General features: G+C 54.4%; 2 protein-coding genes across 4 annotated transcripts in view; one reads left to right on the forward strand and one right to left on the reverse strand.

Moving 5' to 3' along the window:
- DNAH1 (dynein axonemal heavy chain 1) overlaps positions 1-5908 on the forward strand; it is a 70868-nt gene extending 64960 nt beyond the window's left edge. The window contains exons 67-79 of the mRNA XM_019008140.2: positions 140-336; positions 723-867; positions 1293-1451; positions 1871-2002; positions 2185-2355; positions 2780-2959; positions 3037-3213; positions 3393-3563; positions 3759-3889; positions 4219-4363; positions 4598-4804; positions 5167-5401; positions 5710-5908. Coding sequence (XP_018863685.1) covers positions 140-336; positions 723-867; positions 1293-1451; positions 1871-2002; positions 2185-2355; positions 2780-2959; positions 3037-3213; positions 3393-3563; positions 3759-3889; positions 4219-4363; positions 4598-4804; positions 5167-5401; positions 5710-5831 — 2172 coding nt within the window. The 3' untranslated portion in view covers positions 5832-5908. The remainder of the gene's footprint in view (positions 1-139; positions 337-722; positions 868-1292; positions 1452-1870; positions 2003-2184; positions 2356-2779; positions 2960-3036; positions 3214-3392; positions 3564-3758; positions 3890-4218; positions 4364-4597; positions 4805-5166; positions 5402-5709) is intronic.
- A 212-nt stretch (positions 5909-6120) lies between these two features.
- On the reverse strand, positions 6121-18017 carry BAP1 (BRCA1 associated protein 1). 3 transcript variants are annotated; one of them, XM_015641404.3, is made up of 17 exons: positions 17922-18017; positions 15531-15560; positions 15378-15432; positions 14589-14721; positions 14076-14195; positions 13539-13600; positions 13325-13467; positions 12691-12769; positions 11932-12055; positions 11507-11624; positions 10955-11142; positions 10475-10608; positions 9480-9952; positions 9257-9360; positions 8400-8492; positions 7827-7899; positions 6121-7554 (listed from the first exon to the last, which is right to left on the reverse strand). In XM_015641404.3, the coding sequence occupies exons 1-17, from the start codon at positions 17956-17958 to the stop codon at positions 7421-7423; spliced, it is 2100 nt and encodes a 699-aa protein (XP_015496890.1). In that variant the 5' UTR covers positions 17959-18017; the 3' UTR covers positions 6121-7420. The 3 variants fall into 3 exon arrangements, with proteins under 3 accessions (XP_015496890.1, XP_015496889.1, XP_015496891.1); XM_015641403.3 differs by having other exon boundaries at positions 9203-9360; XM_015641405.3 differs by lacking the exon at positions 6121-7554 and adding an exon at positions 7642-7663 and having other exon boundaries at positions 7802-7899; positions 9203-9360.

Consider the following 18017-nt stretch of genomic DNA (forward strand, 5'->3'; position numbering starts at 1 on the left):
TCAGTTACTCCTTGACACACACACCTGGCAGGAGAGCAGCCAGAAGGATAGTATGGGATTTTAATTGGATATGGCACCATGTGCCTTGGGCTCAGGTGGGTAGGCTGTTATCCATGACCAAATCGTATCCTGTTCCCAGAATGAGTGGCGATACCTGCTGTCAGGAGGGGCCATAAAGGAGATGAAGGACAACCCAGCTCCAGCCTGGCTGAACGAGAGAGCATGGGGAGACATCCTGGCCATGAGCAGCCTGAAGAATTTCTCTGGCTTCGACAACGATTTTGCAGACAACCTTGAAGGGTTCAGGACCATTTTTGATAGCCACAAACCTCACAGGCAAGTGTCCCCTGTTTTGTTAGCTTAGCTCTACTGCACATTACATCCCTGGGAAAGCAAGAATAGCTGATATAACCACAGTGCCAGCTCTGCTCCCAGTGCAGTGCCGTGCAAGGGAAAGGATGAGGCACTGCCTTGTCTCCTAAGGGGTGACCTTTGCTTGCCTGAGGCAGAGCCTTATCCCAGCAGTATTTGCTGCTTTCCCATTGGAAGCAGTTCTGGCTTGCCTGCTGATAGTTTCAGAGCTACAGACAACAACCTCAACCAAAGGACTGGAAGGTCCTTGTCCCTTATGAAGCCCCAATGGCTGCCTGCAGGCAACTTGGGTACTTGTAGAGTGTGGGATCTGGCACATTCCCCCAAAATGTACCCTAATTGCTTTGCAGAGAGCCTTTGCCCGGGAAATGGGAAGATGGCCTTGATCCCTTCCAGAAGCTGCTGGTTCTGCGGTGTCTACGTGGAGACAAGATCACCAATGCCATGCAGGACTTCGTGGTGCTGAACCTGGATCAGCGTTTCATTGAGCCACAGGTAACCGGCCAAGAGCAGGTGCTGGTGGGGGCAGGAATGGAGCAGGAAGCCTTGAGCTTGTGATATATGGGCCACCAATTGCAGTGAGGGTGCTCGTCCCCGTCTGCAGCAGTGTTCCTCCCACAGCTGGGGAAAAATAACTACGTCTTAAATGAGGGATACCCTTTCTGATGTCCACCAGTTAAACCACACTAGGAGGGGGCAGATACTGCAGGGGTACAAGGGGAGAGTTTGAATGACAAATGGGAAAGTGGTTCATGCCCTGACCTTAATGCAGCCAAAGGAGAGCTCTACACAGCCCTCACTGACATGTTCCTGGCCTTGGCACCCAAGAGGATGCTGGAGCCTTGGAGGAGAGCTGGAGGCCAGGAAAGCTGATGAGGTTCCACTACGGCCTCTCCACTCTAACCAACTCTCTGTTGCAGACCACTGACCTCTCAGTCGTGTTTAAGGAGTCCACTGCCACCACTCCCCTGGTGTTCGTGCTGTCCCCAGGCACTGACCCTGCTGCTGACCTCTACAAGTTTGCTGAAGAAATGAAGTTCACACAGAAGCTCTCTGCCATTTCTCTGGGCCAAGGACAGGTAAGGTGTCAGTGCATACCTGGAACAGCAGTGCCCTGGCGCTTGTATCAACCTCACCAAGTTCCAAATAGGTCAAACACTTGCAGCACTGTGAAAACACCCTCGTGCCCCAGGGTCCTTACTCACCAGCCTTCTGCTTCTACTCCCTTGGGGTGGGAGCTGCAGCAGCTCCCACTCCAGTGCCTTCCTGAATCCATCTGCAGTTCTTCTATTCCCTCCACCCTCCCTCACAGACTGGTAAAAGCTGTAAAAAACTTTTCTGTGCCATCAAACAGCAAAGATCCAGCTGAGCCATGGGGGAAAAGCCAGGCCATAGCTTTGGACAGTGGTCCTTCCACCCAGCTCCAGGGAGCTGCCTCCCTGTCCTGCTCAGCACGCCATGGGAAGGGTCTCTGAGCTCTCCCTCTCTGCCTCTGCAGGGTCCCCGTGCTGAAGCCATGTTGCACAGTGCCATGGAGCAGGGCAACTGGGTCTTCTTCCAGAACTGCCACCTGGCCCCCAGCTGGATGCCCTCACTGGAGAGACTCATTGAGGGTATTGACCCCGGCAAGGTGAGATGTTTTACTGAGCAGGTGCCCACTCTGAGGATAACAGGAGGCTGGAGCTTGGGAGGAGCCCAGCTCTTGTTCAGATCCATACATAGGCTCCTCATAGAACCAGAGGGTCGGTGCAGGAGCAGCTGCAGGGGCTGTGTCTGCACCCTCTGAGCACTTGTTGCCTTCTGGACTTCCAGGTGCATCCAGACTTCCGCCTCTGGCTCACCAGTCTGCCGAGCAACCACTTCCCTGTGTCCATTCTCCAGAATGGCTCCAAGATGACCATCGAGCCCCCCCGTGGCGTCAAGGCCAACCTGCTCAAGTCCTACATTAGTTTCAGTGATGACTTCTTGAATTCCTGCTCCAAGGTAAGACCCAGATCATGCTTTGGTTTGTTGTCCCCATTCCATGCCTGCTTCAATGTATGCTTTCCACCTGGATGTTGCTCCTCTCCAGGCATAGATCTTCCCTCCCATTAGAGAATCCACGTGCTAGGGAAGGAGGGGTTTCTCATAAACTCACATCTGTGAAGAGCCACTTGGAAGTTTTACTTTGAGAAACAAAAGCAACAGTATTTTGGAGGCCTGGCATAAAACACTTGCAGCTCTCTTCAAGCAAGGAGTGAGCCATGGCCTTCCCCAGCACAGCAGCCTGACAGAGGTTTCCCCCTCTCCAAGCTCCAGTTGACGCTTCTGACTTGGCGCATTTGCTCTGCCAGGCCCCAGCAGGACCTGACTCCCTCTAAGGATGTCTCCTCCCAAGCTGAGCAACTTCTCTCCCTGCTTCCCACAGGTCACAGAGTTTAAATCCTTGTTGCTGTCACTTTGCTTCTTCCATGGGAACATGCTGGAGAGGAGAAAGTTTGGGCCTCTGGGGTTCAATATCCCCTATGAGTTCACAGACGGAGACCTCCGCATCTGCATCAGTCAGCTGCTCATGTTCTTGAACGAATATGCAGAAGTTCCCTACAAGGTGAGAGCTGCCCCTCCTACAAGGGAATAGGCTCATGATGCAGACATGGATCAGAGCCATGGTGGGGTCTCTTGCAGGTTCTGAAATACACAGCTGGGGAGATCAACTATGGCGGCCGGGTCACCGATGACTGGGACCGGCGCTGCATCATGAGCATTTTGGAAGATTTCTACAAACCTGAGGTGTTAAGTCCTGACTTTGTCTATTCCGAATCAGGTATCTACAAGCAGATCAGTACCTCTTCTGACCTCAGTGTAAGTACTCAAGTCACAAATTGCAGCTCATAGAGCCAGGGCGATTGTCACAGTGCAAAGGGGATCTATCCTCTCTGAAACCTACTGCATTTTCAGGTCCCCGGGGAAATAGAAGTTTGTAAGAACCTGGGAATCTTCAGTTGCTCTTGGCCTCACAGTCTGTGTGGATTCCTCTCCAGGGCTACCTCCAATATGTCAAGGACCTGCCTCTCAACGACAGCCCAGAGCTCTTTGGTTTACACGACAATGCTGACATCACCTTTGCTCAGAACGAGACCTTTGCTCTGCTGGGGGCCATTGCCCAGCTGCAGCCCAAGACCATCACACTGGGAGGCCGCAGCCGGGAAGAGGTGGGTGTCCCAGTCCTGACAGTGCTCTGGCAGCCAGTGCCCAGTGTGGGCAGTGACCACAAGCACCGGCTCTCAGCAGGTGCCACCCTGCCTGATGGCTGCCATGCCACTGCCATGCCAGCATTAGTTCTGCCCCTTCTCAGCAGCCATAGAGCTGGATTAGAAGGATGTTGCCACTTGCTGCTTTCCCTCCAGATTGTGGAGGAGATCTCCAAGGACATCCTGGCAAAGCTGCCTGAGCCCATGAACGTGCAGGAAGTGATCCAGAAATACCCACTGCTCTATGAAGAATCCATGAACACAGTGCTGGTGCAAGAGGTGATCAGGTAAAACTCCAGTGGGATCACATCCTAGGGAACAGCAGAGATCTGCAGGCCCCTGCTGCCACCCACCTTTGGGAAACCTCAGTACAACAGTGCGGGTTGCCAGTCACACTAACAACTGTGTTGTCCCAGCCAGGACCTTTGGCTGACTCTGTCTCCATCTCCTACAGTCAGAAATTTAGGGCTGATGGAGCAGCTGTGAGACCCTGATAAAGAGGATTTGGGCTGAGGGTTACATGGAGGAGTTTCTTTATACTTGTGTATAGTGTGCAGGCAGTGGGCAATAAACCACTGCACCGAGTCACTCTGCTCCCTCTGCCCTTTCTCTGTAGGTACAACAAGCTCCTGGACGAGGTTGCCTCAAGTCTGAGGGATTTGCTGAAAGCTCTCAAGGGCCTGGTCGTGATGTCCTCTCGGCTGGAGCTGATGGCCAGCAGTTTGTACAACAACACTGTTCCCGAAATATGGAATGCCAAGGTATGTGCCCCAGCCAGCCCAGATGCCTGCCAGAGCGCACCCAAACCAGTGGAATGGGTTATCAACTGCTGCTGGACTGGGCTGTCTCACAATGGAGATGGCTCTTGGTCTCCTGCCTAGTGCAGCTCTCAGTTGTTCCCAGCCCCTGGGCTCTGGGCAGCTCTCAGCACTGAGGCACAAGGTCTGGGCTGTCCTTGACTGCATTCAGCACTGCCCTCTGTGGGTGTCCCACAGGCCTATCCGTCACTGAAGCCGTTGGCATCGTGGGTGAACGACTTGGTGCAGCGGATTGAATTCCTGCAGAACTGGATCAGCCATGGGATCCCCTCCGTGTTCTGGATCAGTGGGTTCTTCTTCCCCCAGGCCTTCCTCACGGGGACACTGCAGAACTTCGCCAGGAAGTCTGTCATCTCCATTGACACCATCTCATTTGGCTTCAAGGTCAGTAAATCAGGTGGAAAGTCTGAATTTATTTGAAATATCCTGCTAGAAGGCCACAAAGTCCCTGACCTGCCCAAGAGGTGAAGCCACCAGGCTACACAGCTGCCTATGGCCCAATCTTTGTGCTTGGATACACCCACCCACCCACCCACACTGTCAGACACCTCCCCAAGGCTGGCAGAGCTTCTGCTTCCAGAGCTGCTCACATCCCCCTCCACCAGCTCTGTCACAGGCTGCCCCTCTGAGAGCTGTGGCACGCTCTTCTTTGGCAGCGCCAGCCTAACTAAGAGCTGCTTAAGAGGCTTCTCGGGGTTGAGCCCCCAGGGACACGCCTTGAGCCCGGCGGCCCCTCCCCTGGGCAGGTCATGAAGGAGTCGGTGAAGGAGCTGACGCACCAGCCCAACGTGGGCTGCTACATCTACGGCTTGTTCCTGGAGGGCGCCCGCTGGGACGCCGCTGCGGGTCAGCTGGCGGAGTCACGCCCCAAGGAGCTCTACACGGAGATGGCTGTCATCTGGCTGGTGCCTGAGCCCAACCGCAAGCCTCCAGAATCCGGTTCCTACCTCTGCCCCATCTATAAGACTCTCACTCGCGCAGGTAGGTGCCCTAAAAGCAGACTTCCCAGGAACAGGGGAGCTGCGGGGGCAGCTAGGATGGGCAGCCCGGGAGTTCCTCCTGATATACGTGGGCATAGCACAAGGTAGTTGGCAGCGGCCAGCAAGGGAGAAAAGATTTCTCCTGCTGTGGTTGAGAGGATGGAGCGGCCAGGCACCCCTCAAGCCTGTTTCCCCCAGCCCTGCTCAGGCAGTCACCTGGCTTAGGGTGGGGACAAAGGGCTCCTGGATGAGGTGACTGGTCTGGGGCTCCCTGGTCAGTGTGCAGCAGCACCACCCTCCCATTTACAGGCACGTTGTCAACAACGGGCCACTCCACCAACTACGTGATTGCTGTGGAGATCCCTACAGACAAGCCAGAGAAGCACTGGATCAAACGGGGTACGGCCTTGATCTGTGCCCTGGACTTTTAGCCAGAAAATGCATTCAAGCCAGCCCAGGATGCCACTGCAGCTGAGGGCCTGAGCTGGGCTGCTGCCCCCCTCTCCTCCTGCCCTCCATCTGTTGAGGTGAGTCCTGCCCTTCCCTCTGTTGAGGTGTGTCAATAAATTGAGCCTGGTGGTGTTGCACTCCCCGTGATGACTTCAAAATCTCTGCACCACGGAAGAGCTGCCAGCAGGGATAACAGGGCCTGGAGCTGGCACGTGGTGCTCCCAGCCCCACTGCCCCCCACCCCCTTCCCTCACACACCTCTTCTGTGGATGGCCATTACAGGATAGCTTTATTCCTTCAGACAGATTCATTATTTACAGCACTTGATATTAGACACAGCAAGAGACAGAAGGATTTTCTTTCCTTCAACAAATACCTAAAGAACTGTTTCATTCCATAGTCAAAATCTGTACACATATTGAAAAAATTGAGTCCTCTCCTGTGGCAGCTCCACCCCAGGACAGCAGTGGAGAGCAATGCTCACCTCTGACATCTCAGATTTCTGCCAGGCTCCTGGGGACTGGCAGGAGGCAGTGGGCAAGAGGCAGCCAGGCTGCACCAGCAAGCTCTGGGTAGCAGCCATCCAGGGGAAAGAGAACCTGTGGCTCCCTCCACTGCTGGCCCCCATCCCACCTCTACCATTGCAGCAACCAGACACATCTGCCCCTGCTTCACCAAGCCACAGCCAGTGTCCACCCTCCTGTTGTGCCCAGCACCACCAAGGCCACGCTAGGCACCCGGGGTTTCTCTGGGGCCTGGGCCTGGTGCAATACTACATGACCCATAGACACTGCCAGGGTCACAGAGCTGGTCCCAAGGAGAGCAGCCAGGGCAGCAAGAGGCACAGGCCATCCCCAGCAGCACCACAGAGGGCTAGGCACAAGGCCCAGCTCCACAGACGAGCCTACCCACCCTCATCCAGAAACAGAGCTGCCATGGCCCACTGGGGAGCCAAGCTACACTGGGAAGGTGTCACCATCCCCAGGAGCTCAGCCAGTGCAGTGTGGGGTGGGTGCAGAAGTGGCATGTCCCTGGAGCCACCCTGCCAGGAGTGGCCAGAGCCTGGGTGAGGAACAAAAATAAGCTTGGGGAAGGGAGGGAGAAAGATAGATAGAAAAGAGACATGAACATCCCAGGGAAGCACAGAGCTGAAGGCCCCAATGCAGGAGGACACAAGCCACAGCCAGCTGCGGCCAGCACAGCCTCGGGCATTGCCAGCATTCCCACAAGGCCAGACCCAGCCCCAGCTGGGTGGGCTCTTTCCCTCCGGTCACAGTCCTCAGGCAGGGCGCTGAGATGGAGGCGACAATGTCTGGGTGCTGCCATGGCCTGGTCAGGGAAGCTGAGCACTCCAGACTCCCTTCTGCTGCAGGGACTCCTCCAGACAGGTTCTTGCTTTTCACAGCTTGGGTACAGAGAAAAACCAGATTTCCCTTTGTCCCCAGGCTCCACCTGGGCTGAGGGCTTTTCACTGTGGTCCCTCTTCCTTGGGCAAAGGGTAACATAGATCCAAGTGCTAGTGCCCAAAGCCACAAAACCCAACTGCTGTTTCTCAGTCTTGGCTCTCTGGCTACTGGCGCTTGGCTTTGTAGGGGCGGGAGCGTTTCCGGCGGTCCGGCTTCCTCTGCTTGTGCAGGCGGCCGATGCTGACTCCCTGCCGCCTGCGCACAGAGATGTTCTGCTCCACGAGGCTGGCCAGCATGCCTGCAGGGAGAGCACACACGGGCCTGGGGTGCTGGGATTACCCATGCCAGAGGGCAGCCCTGCCCCTCTTGCTCAAAAGCCATCAGTGGGCACCTCCTGGGACTATAAACTGTAAGGAGAAAGCAGGGATCTGTGGCTCCCCAGACTGAGCCTGTGCCCCAGGCCTGGCCTAAACAAGGGAGCCCAGGCAGGGTGAGCGGCCCAGGCTCCATCATGCTCAGTGCAGCTCCCCCGGCTGAACACAAACCTTCTGTCCCATGAGCACAGCTCACCTTCCTGGGCCAGCATGGATATGAAGGTACAGATGAACTCATCATAGTTGTGGGTTCTCCTCTGGTCATCAATCTACAAAGAGACAAATCCACAAATAATCCACAAGCAGAGAGAAGGGGGAGTTCAAGATTAACAGGGGACAAAGAACTGGCATGCCTGGCCCAGCATACAGACTAAGACTGAAGCAGGAAGGGACCCACCTCCCAGCCTATCTTGGGCCAGTGCACAACTGGGACTGTCTCCATCCCAGTTCAGATGCCAGTATGTTCCACCAAGGGCAGCTGGGAAAAAGTGAGGGTAGGCAGGGGAGGTATCTACTGACCCTCCCCTGCCTCCCATCAGTGCTGATGTTCATCCCGGCACTGTATCACCCTCCCCCAGGCTGCCAGTGCTGCCTTGGTGCTGTGGTCTGTCTTGTAAGAGCTATGCCCTGCTGGGCTGTTCGGTAATAGGGAAGAGACTCTGAATGCTGCTCATTGCCATTCTCAGCTGAACCACTCTCCCATTTTTACATAAAACCACTCCAGACAAAAGCCTTTGGGCAGGTAAAGCAGCAGTGCAAAGAAGCACACCTTGAATTTCTTCCTCTTCTCTACTTCCTCCTTCAGGCAGGCTTCATAGTTTGCAATCTCTGCTTCCACACACTTGAGCAGCGCCAGCAGCTCCTACCAGGATCAAGCAGACCAAACATGAGCACAAAACATAAGCCACAGCCCAGGAGCCAGCAGGGTGAACTGGCAGGTGTTCCTTTCTGTGCTAGGAAAGGGAGAATCCATCAAAGGAAAAGCACTTGCCAGGGGAAAAACAGAAAGATCAGTTCATTGTAGGGAATTCACTATGGCCAGCCCCAGGGGAGGTGGGTTCTGCCCCAGCCCAATATACTTGGTTTCAGGACAGGGGGAAGGGCTGCCTGTGTACCAGAAATGCCCCCACTTCCCTCCCCAGGGTCTCCTTCCCCTCAAAAACAAAATCTGAAGACTTCCCTTTGGGGAAGTTTCTATCCAGCTCTCCTCCAGAGAGCTTGGTGCACTTGTGCTGCCTTGAGCCTGGTCCTGACCCTGGCTGGAGGGCACAGACAGGCTGTGAAGTTACCAGCGGGCTGGGACGTGGGGATGCAGGGTCTCACCAGCTCCTGGCCCAGAAGAGAGCACAGCAGGCTGAACGTCTCAGCTGCAGAGACAGGGGCTGTGCCCACTACCAAGGCAAAGGTCCCCGAGATGACGCAAGGCACAAAACCTGCACTGCCCTGTGCCTCGAGGCACGGCTGCGACGACACGCGAGGGGACAGCGTGCACATGCAGTTCAGTCACTGCCAGCGCTGCTGCGCCTCCGGGTGAGCTCCACGTTCCCAGGGCTGTCGCAGCACAAAACTCACCTTGGGAGAATACTTTTCCCCCCCAGGGTGATCACTGGTCCTGCCAAGTCCCACCTTCTCTTTGCTGTCACTGGCCTCACTGCCCTCCTTCTCCTCCAGTTTGATCGCAACCGGGGCCTCTTCACCGGGTTTGATGGAAGAGGGGGAGTTTTTCCCATCTACACATGTGGGAAGGAAGCACTGGAGCCACCACAAAGGACTGGCATCCGCCCCTGAAGTCAAAGGTCACTGTCCTGCCACCCCAGGCGAGACAGCACCCCCTAACGCAGGCACTTACCTGCAGCAGCCAGCGGGCAGAACACGCCGTCCTCGGTGAGGTGCAGCAGCCCGGAGCTGACAATGGGCCCCAGGTCCCTGACAGCCCGGTTGTAGCGCATGCAGTCGACACGCAGCAGCCCGTCCTCCTCGCCAAACAGCACCTTGGAGATGTGGGAGGTGACGGGGCTGGAGGGGCGCGTGGGGTTGGCCGAGCGGATGGGGGAGCGCAGCGGGGAGTTGAAGGCGCTGCCGATCTCGGAGGCGGTGTCTGTGCTCTCATTGCTGGGGGTGGGGGAGGGCTGGGAGTGGGTGACCACTGCCACGGCGGCACCCCCACTGCTCGTCTTGATGGACAGGGGAATGGAAAGATCCTTTTGAGATTCCTTCAGCTTCTCAGCCAGGACGTTGATGGTATTGGGCTGCAGGACGGAGAGCTGGCCATCTGCAGCCCCTGCCACGTGCTCTTGCTTCACTTGCCCTTTCCTCTTGTACCTGCCCAGAAACACAGCAGGGAAGGTGAGAAGCTGGTAGAAGGAGGTGGGGGCCCAGCATGCACACTGCCAGCCCTGTGCTCAGTAGTCCAGGCTGCCTGCTGGGATAAAACAAGGTCTGAAACACTTCAACATCACCCCCACTGCCATCGGCTTCTCTTGCAGCACACCTCAGCACCACTGAGCCACTCAGTCCCAGGGATCCCTACACTGCTAGAGGGCACAAGGTGCTGGGTACCCCCCTGCTCTTCTTCCAAAGCCCCCAAAGTGCTCTTGCTGCGGAACCAAGCTTCCTCAAAGCCCCAAAGCCTCCTGCCAATACACAGTTACTCCCAGGGCAGCTGAAATTCAGAGTTGGCTGTAAAGAGCTAGAAAAGGACTTCACAAAATCCACTGAGTGAAAAGTAAAATGGCAGGTGAAGAACATAACTATCAAGATCAAAGGAAGGAGGTCAGGGAAATCCTCACTGACAGTTCTGCAAATGTCAGCTCCCAGCCCACCACCCTCAGCTCAAGCTGTCACCTGATGGCTGAGTTGGTATTACGAACTTCCTCCTCATCATCATCATCATAGTCATCCTCATCATCCGAGTACTGCTGGTGCTGTCGGACTGGGACTCGGTTGCGACCTACTCCTGCCGCAAGGTCTTCCTCCTCCTGCAACACACAATTGCTGAAGGTAACAGGGCAAGGAGGAAGAAGCCAATGGACTCGTCCTTGGTCCAGCCCAACACCAGGAATTGGCTCTTTTGAGAGGAAACAGGAACCCTTCCCCATTTTTGCTCAGTTTACCCACATTAAGGTTAACATCCTTTGATCCTTTGTCAGGTCAATCTTTATTTACCCTCTCCCCTCCCAGCCTGGGTTAGTGCTGGGCCAGGCTAGCTGGAAGGCAGGGCTGGGCTTAGGCCAGCTAACAGCTGTGGTCCCACAAATGTGAGATACTGCAGGCAAAGAGCTTAGCTTGAATCAGGTGTGCCACTAGTCTGGCAGTCCAGCATACCTGCATGGGGGACTTGGCATAGTTGTGATTATCCAGGAAGGCTGGCAGTCTCTGCACAATGGGGTTGGGGTTTGCTGGAGGGGCCCCATTGATGCCGCTCACTGTTGTCTTTGGCACCGGTTTGGATTTGCTGGGTGGGCTCTGTGTGGCCGTGGGGTGGCCCTGGCTGGTGGGTTCATCAGTGCCATCTGCCACACAAACACAGCACAGCCTTTCATCACCAGCACTGTCATCTTCATATCCTCCACCACCCCTTATTCACCCAGGTGAGAGAAGAGCTCTTCACTCCCCCAGACCACCCCAACCGCCTTCATCCATCACTGGTGTTCCCAAGCTCCAGCCCTCACACTTTCAAGCTCTGCACCCTCCAACACATTACACATTCCCAGGCATCACCACACCCAGCACAGCGTGCATGGAGCAGGGCTCACGGAAAAAAAAGTGAAGCTGACAGTAAAACTGCCCCAAGCCCAGGTCAGTCAGCTGTTGTTACCACCCTGTGCTCACTCCATGGCAGGCCAGGCTGGCAACACTGCTGGTACAAGGTCCTACCTGGATGAGTGTTCTCTGGAGTCACGGTCTTGCTGCTGGCTGGCTTTGCCTCTTCAGCAGGCTGAGACTCCTGAGACTTCTGGGTCTGGATCAGCTCAGGCTGAGTTACTCGGATAAGCTTGAAAGCAAATGACACAGAAACTGCATGCTGGACCAGCAATGACCCAAACCACATCCTTCCCACTCAAGCGCTGCACAGCTCATGAGGGTGAGCCAACACCAAGTCCCAGGCATGCAAATGACACAGGTGAGCCACCTCCCAGATGAGCAGCAATGGCCAAGCTGTGAGGCTGGCTATCTCCTCTTCCCACAAGATTCTTCCCAAGGCCAAACAAAACCCCTAAAACTGGGACCCTGTCACCACAGGTAGATGCCCTGAAAAAGCCTATTTGCCTTGCACTCCCTCAGGGCCTGGGCTGTCCCACCTGCTGCAAGGCCTCCAGCACAGTCTGGCGGTTCATCTTCAGGATGTGCAGTTTGGACTCGTACTTCATCCTCCGGTCAGGCACCACGGCCATCAGGTTGAAGCGGATGTCATGGTACGGTTCCCTGCAGGAAAGACAGCAGCCCTCAGCCACGGGATCATGGTGACAGCCCCATCCCCACCTCCTGCCTGGGCATTTAACACCCACACTCCCAAGGCTTCTCCCCAAAACCAAGTCAACCTCACAGTGCCTGAAGAAGCAGTGCAAGGTTCATTTCAGTTCCCACACAAAACAGTCTCAGTCACAGGTTGGTTGACGTGGGAAGGAACAGTCGTCTGCTCAAGTCCCTGCTCCAGCAGTATCACCCAGAGCTGGTCAGGACAACATCCAGACAGCTTTTGAATACCTCCAAAGATGGAGATTACACAACATCTTTAAGCAACCTGTGCCAGTGCTGTCACCCTCATGTCCAAGCATCCAAGAGGTCCAGCTCAAGACCAGAAGCACGATTCCTTCTCCTATGGACTTGAGCTAACACAGACCTAACCAGGCCACTCAATGCTGTGCAGCATTTGCAGGGACTCTGCATCACACAGGGAATGCATGCTCTGCAGGCAAGAGAAGGCAAGGGGCAGAGCCACCTGCACCTCTCCATAGGCAACCTCCACTTCCACATCCTGCCACTCAGAAACCACAGTACAAATAATTCAGGGGAATATGGCAAGAGGCCAGTGCTTGCCCCATGGGCCAGGACATTACCCTGCAGTGGCCAGGCCAATGCGCTCCATGATCACTCTCCTGGCTTTGTCGGTCCATTCCTCATCATCTGCCCATGGCCCTGTGATAACAAGATACAGCTGGACTTAGCAAAGCAGACTATGCTTAAGTAAACCAAGTACATGAAGTGGGTACCTTACCAAAGGGACTGACAGGCAGAAACCTGGTAGGGATAAATAACTGCCCGAAAAAAGGAACTGAGGGGTCAAGCTGTAAGAGAAGGGAGTAACCCAGGCACTCCAGTGGGATCTGTTTGGACCAGTTGCCTCAACACACAGTGATTATTTGGCATAAGGAGTGAGTGAGGAGATAAATTCTCCTTGCTATATGAAGTTATTTCAGAGCTGAAGGACCTCATGGCCCTGAGTGACTGGGGAGGAAAATAGCAAGGCTGGAAAAACAAAAGCAATGCATTTAGAAATAACTTCTTTCTAGGCACAGTCCCCAGCACACAGGCTCCAAAATTAGCTGTCAAAACTCAGGACAAATCAGGGAACCACTGGAGTGATTCTCCAGTAACTCCAGTTAACACTAAGAGGCAATGAAAAACAATACATTTGGACACACCAGGGTGTTATTCACCTATGTCAATAAGCAGGGACAGATTGACTCTTACCATGGTCAATGGGATAGACCTTCAGCCCATCCAGCTCAAAGAGCCGTCCCTTGATGGGGACATAGCTGACAAAATGAAAAGCCTCCATGGTCCGCACTGCGCTGATCCCGTTCTGCTTCTCTGGCAAGTGCCGCGGCTCTGGCCTGTGAGGGCGAGAGGTCATGGAGAGTCTGCCTCCTCCAGAGAGAGGGAGCTGCAGACACCCCTCACTCACCTGGCATGGCTGTTGTGGGCCTTGGCCAGCTCCGGGGCGTTGCCAATGGCATAGCCTTTGCTCTGCAGCCAACAGCAAGAGAGGAGAACAGCTGAGATGTGACAAGGAACAAACAAAATGCTTCACCTTCCACCTTCCCACTCCCTCCCTCCATCTACCCACAGGACCAGGACAGAAACCCTCAGGCTCTACATCCTCTTACAGGTAAAGTCCAAGAGGAGAAAGCACACAATTTCTAGTGAATAAATTACAGCTGGGGAAAATCAGACTTCACAGTAGGTGTGAAGGGAGGAGAGAGGACTTTTGATTCAGCGAGTAACATGACAGAAGGCTGAGAGCTGTGCCCAGCCTGAAGAGGACCAAGACTCTGAGCAAGGCAAGGCAGGTGTATGAAAGAGAAGAGGCAATCCTGCTGCAGCGTGCAGCCTCAGAGGGCAGGGAAGGAGCCAGCTCATTTAGAGCATCACCCCAAGAGGGGAGCAGAAGGCAGAGCCACCTGTGCCACCCCTGCACAGTCCTGCCTGACCCTGGTCCTACCTCAGGGCTGAAGCCTTTGGTGAAATCCTTCATGCGGCTCAGCGTGGGCCCCAGGTCGACATTGTTGCAGTTCAGGAGGACGCTCAGCAGGGCATGGGTGGCACAGGAATTGGGGATCAGCTGGAGAGTAACACAAAGACCAACTTAACCAGCAGGAACAAGGCAGCCTTTCAACTACCTCTCAGTGTTGACAACAATCAACTGAAAGCACTGATGCAGAAACCATCATCACTTGTGACAGCAGCTGACTTGACCTCAGCTCTCACAGGAAGAAGGGGAGTCAGTATCACAAAGTGAGCCTCACCATGCCCCATGAGCATCTGCTCACAGTGCAGGCCACAGTCACCCAGCCCTCACTGGATACCCTCCAACCTGGAGCTCAGGGAAGACACTCCAAGGAAAGAAGAGCTGCCCTCATGGCAAGATCAGTGCAGCTTCTCAGTATACCACACTGCTTCCCTGAGGTGTCACAGGAGACACCCCACAGAAACTTTCCCCCCTCCTGGAGCCTACCTGGTGAGCAAAGAACATGTTATTGACGATGTCATCATCGATCACTGACGTCTCATCCACCAGCGTGGAGACCTTCCGGCGGGACCGGCGCTCCTCAATCCACTTGAACAGGAAGATGAACCCATACACGGGGCTGCAGAGAGAAAGCAGCAGCTGCAGCACTTTGGGCCAACCACACCAGTGGGGCTGCTCTGCCCAGCATCAGAAACCTTCTGTTTCACAGGCAGAGCAAAGAGAGAGAGGAAAACCTGAATGACCAGTGCTGTCTTTCTGGAAGTGACCATCCCTGCCACAATGTCCCCAGCCCGACACTACTGAGGACACTCCAGCGCTGATGCTACAGGCTCAGCCAACAATCAAGAAAACTTTGAGGATTGACAAGTTCTAAGAGGCTGAAGACAAAGAAATGGGAAATTCCCCTCTGGACACTGACTGACCTGCAGAACAGTGCATGGCCAGTCCCCTGCTTTTACACCTACCTTGAATTCATTCTTGAAAGGAATTCAGCAATGGCTTTTAAGAAGCAACACCCGCAAAGCCTTTTCACAGCACCAGGACAGGAAGAAAGCTCACACTGCAACTATACCACCTCTCCATGGTAAGAGGGAGATGAATCCCTTGGAGGATGTCCCCAACCTACCCCAAACCTGATGAAGCCTTTCTGGTCCATCACTTACAGCCCTGACCTCCATAACAGACAAGCTCACAAGCTCTGAACACCTGGTGATGCGTTCCCAGGCCCACAGACCATTCTGCTTTGCAAAACTCACTCTCAGGCCTCTGACTCACCCTTGGCATTTGCTCTGCAGATCATAAATCTCCTCAACCTGCACTCCCTTGACCCCTGCAGACAAAGGAGAGAAGCTGGTGTAAGGCCCACCAGAAAGGACAGGGTAATATCAGGCACAAAACCGACTTCTCAGAAAGGTTTCTAGGACTTACCAAAATCTTCAACCAGGAGTGTGAAAAGACCTGAAAGGAACAAAAGCAACAGGTTACTTCTGGCTGAAGACAGCAGAAAGGAAATCTGCTGTCATCATCCCCTGAGAGTGCCACATAGTCCCAGGCCAAGGCATAGCCAGAAAATCCACAGCAGAGTGGCACCAGTATCACACCGAGTCCCAGCAGTGGGGCTGCTGAACTCAGAGGTGCTCCAACTCCCTTCCCCCCTTCATCCCCATTGATCATCCTCTTCCTCAAGAGGACCTGAACCAACTCTTTCCTGCCAGAGCCCAATGCATCCTGACCCCCTGCAGATGGCCTGCCAAGTGAGCAGCAGGGAGCACCGAAATGACACACACACTTGTAACCGCAGAGAAAAATGGCTGAAGATATTACAAGATATTTTAAAAATATACAATTTCTGTTCACATTAATGAAAGCCAGTGAGGGGAAATCCAGATCACAGCAACAGGGCTGAGGGGAAAGTCTGAGGATTCATCTCCCTGTCTCTTTGGGGGAACCAAATCCAACAGCCTGTATCCAGTGACTACAAAATTCAGGAGGACATAACCAGAAATACAGAGACAACAGCAAGAAAACAAGGATTATCAGACATCAGCGACTGAGCAAAGGCAAACAGCCCAATTTTCAGGCAGTCACTCTGCACATGGAGTTAGTGAGTTCGAGACTGGAATAACAAACCTGCTTTTTTAGCTCCCTTAGAAAGGCTGCTGGAAGCCTGGGAGGAAGTCCAGGGAATACCAATAAGAAGGATTAAGTCCTTCTTGGAAGTCCTTATTGGAAACATCCCTGTAAGCAATGGATTTTAAGGACCCTGATGTATGTGGCTCAATTAAGAAGAGCCCAAGGGGCTTCCACACCAAAGTTAAAATGATTAAAGCAGGGACAAAACTCCTGGGAGCAAGAAGTCTTCATTAATTTAGCAGAAAACATCATATTTCTTACAAAATTATAAGTGAGAAGAAATATGCTGTGGAAATAACATGCTTCAAACCAGTTGGGAGGCCAGGCCATTGCACCAAACCCTATCAGCTTCCCGGTCCCTTCCAACCCCACTTTTTTCTCTGCCATATTTCAGTATTTTGTATTACCTCAGCAGCCACAGAAGGCACAGTCCTGCTGCTGACACCTCTCCTGGAACACTCAAACACCCATCCCAAATGATATGGGTTGGCAGGGACACATTCTGGTGTGCACACGTACACATAACCCTATGCCAGCAGTCTGGATGTCCCCAAGGCTCTCTTCCCCACACAGCAGCCAGCCCAAACCTGGATCTACTGATCCTTCCTGACAACTAAAGCACCCACAGATTTCATCCCAAGCCCCATGGCAAGAGCCAGTGGGAAGATATTCAGCTCATGAGACATGCTGAATGGAAAAGCTGAGAGCAGTACATGGGTCACTCCTAACATCTGTCCCAGCTGCCAGCCCTGCATCCAAACTGCCATATATCCTAAAAAACCTGCCTCTGCCCACACAGACTGCTTCCCAAGCAAATAACCTTCCCTCCCAGCTGTGAGAATCCAAACTATGTCCTGGGACTTTCTGCCATGATGAAGAGGATGGGGATGATTTCAGCATTCTCCAAGTACCAGTAAAGAGAATCAAGAGCAACAAAACTGGGGGTGACTCTGACACCAAACAGAATCCTTTGCTGAATGCAAGAGACAAGTATAATTCCAGTGATCAAATTTCCTCACCCACACCCCAAAAACTCACCACCCCATCCTAGAGAGCAACTCCCAGCTCCTTGTAGGACAACCCCATTCCACACTACAGAGACTCAGAGGGTTAAACATTTCAGATAATGCCCCAGCCAACACCAGCTTTGGCCCTGAAATCCCAACCCATGAAACAAATCCGGGACTCCGCCACAGAATCCACGTTCAGGGCAGCGGGAAGGGGACACCTGTCACCGTCCTGCTCCCAGTTTCTCGGTGCCGGCCTCTTCAGCACCTTTCCTGCCCTCCTGCACCCTCCTATCCTAGGCCTGCACCCCACAAAGTTCCACTTGAACACCCACACCACCACAACTTCACCTACGCCCCCACAGCCCCAGCCCCCCAAACCTTCCCCTGTACACCCCACACCCGCACCCCCCCCCCAAACTTTACCAATTCACCTCCCATCCCCAGCTCCCCCTCAAAACTCAAACCTATGCACCACAAATCCCACTCCCTAAAACTCCACCCGCACACCCCACACCCCCATCCTGCCCCTTGCAGCCCCCCTGACTTGTCCCTCACGACTCTTCCCCGAGCCCAGGCCCCGCTGCCCCTGTGTCCATCAGAGCCCGCTCACCGCCCCCACCCGTGCCCCGGCCGGCGCCCAGTCCCGCCTGCTGCGCGCTGCCGAGCCCCCGCTCACCGGGATCGCTCTCCAGCTCCAGCCAGCCCTTATTCATCTTCCCGCGGGCCGGGCCGCGCCGCCATGTCCGGCCCCGACTGCGGGACCCGCCGTCGC

This window comes from Parus major, chromosome 12 (assembly GCF_001522545.3).
Source record: "Parus major isolate Abel chromosome 12, Parus_major1.1, whole genome shotgun sequence".
Lineage (NCBI taxonomy): Eukaryota > Metazoa > Chordata > Aves > Passeriformes > Paridae > Parus > Parus major.

Bases quoted from the DNA above. Each gene is read 5' to 3' on its own strand.
- BAP1 (XM_015641403.3), bottom strand. From the start codon at position 17,958: ATGAATAAGGGCTGGCTGGAGCTGGAGAGCGATCCCG. The intron at 9,953-10,474 runs GTGACAGCTTGA...GTTTCTGGGCAG, and splicing joins AATACCAACTCAGCCATCAG to GTACAAGAGGAAAGGGCAAG. The intron at 9,361-9,479 runs GTAAGTGCCTGC...CCACATGTGTAG, and splicing joins CTGCCCGCTGGCTGCTGCAG to ATGGGAAAAACTCCCCCTCT.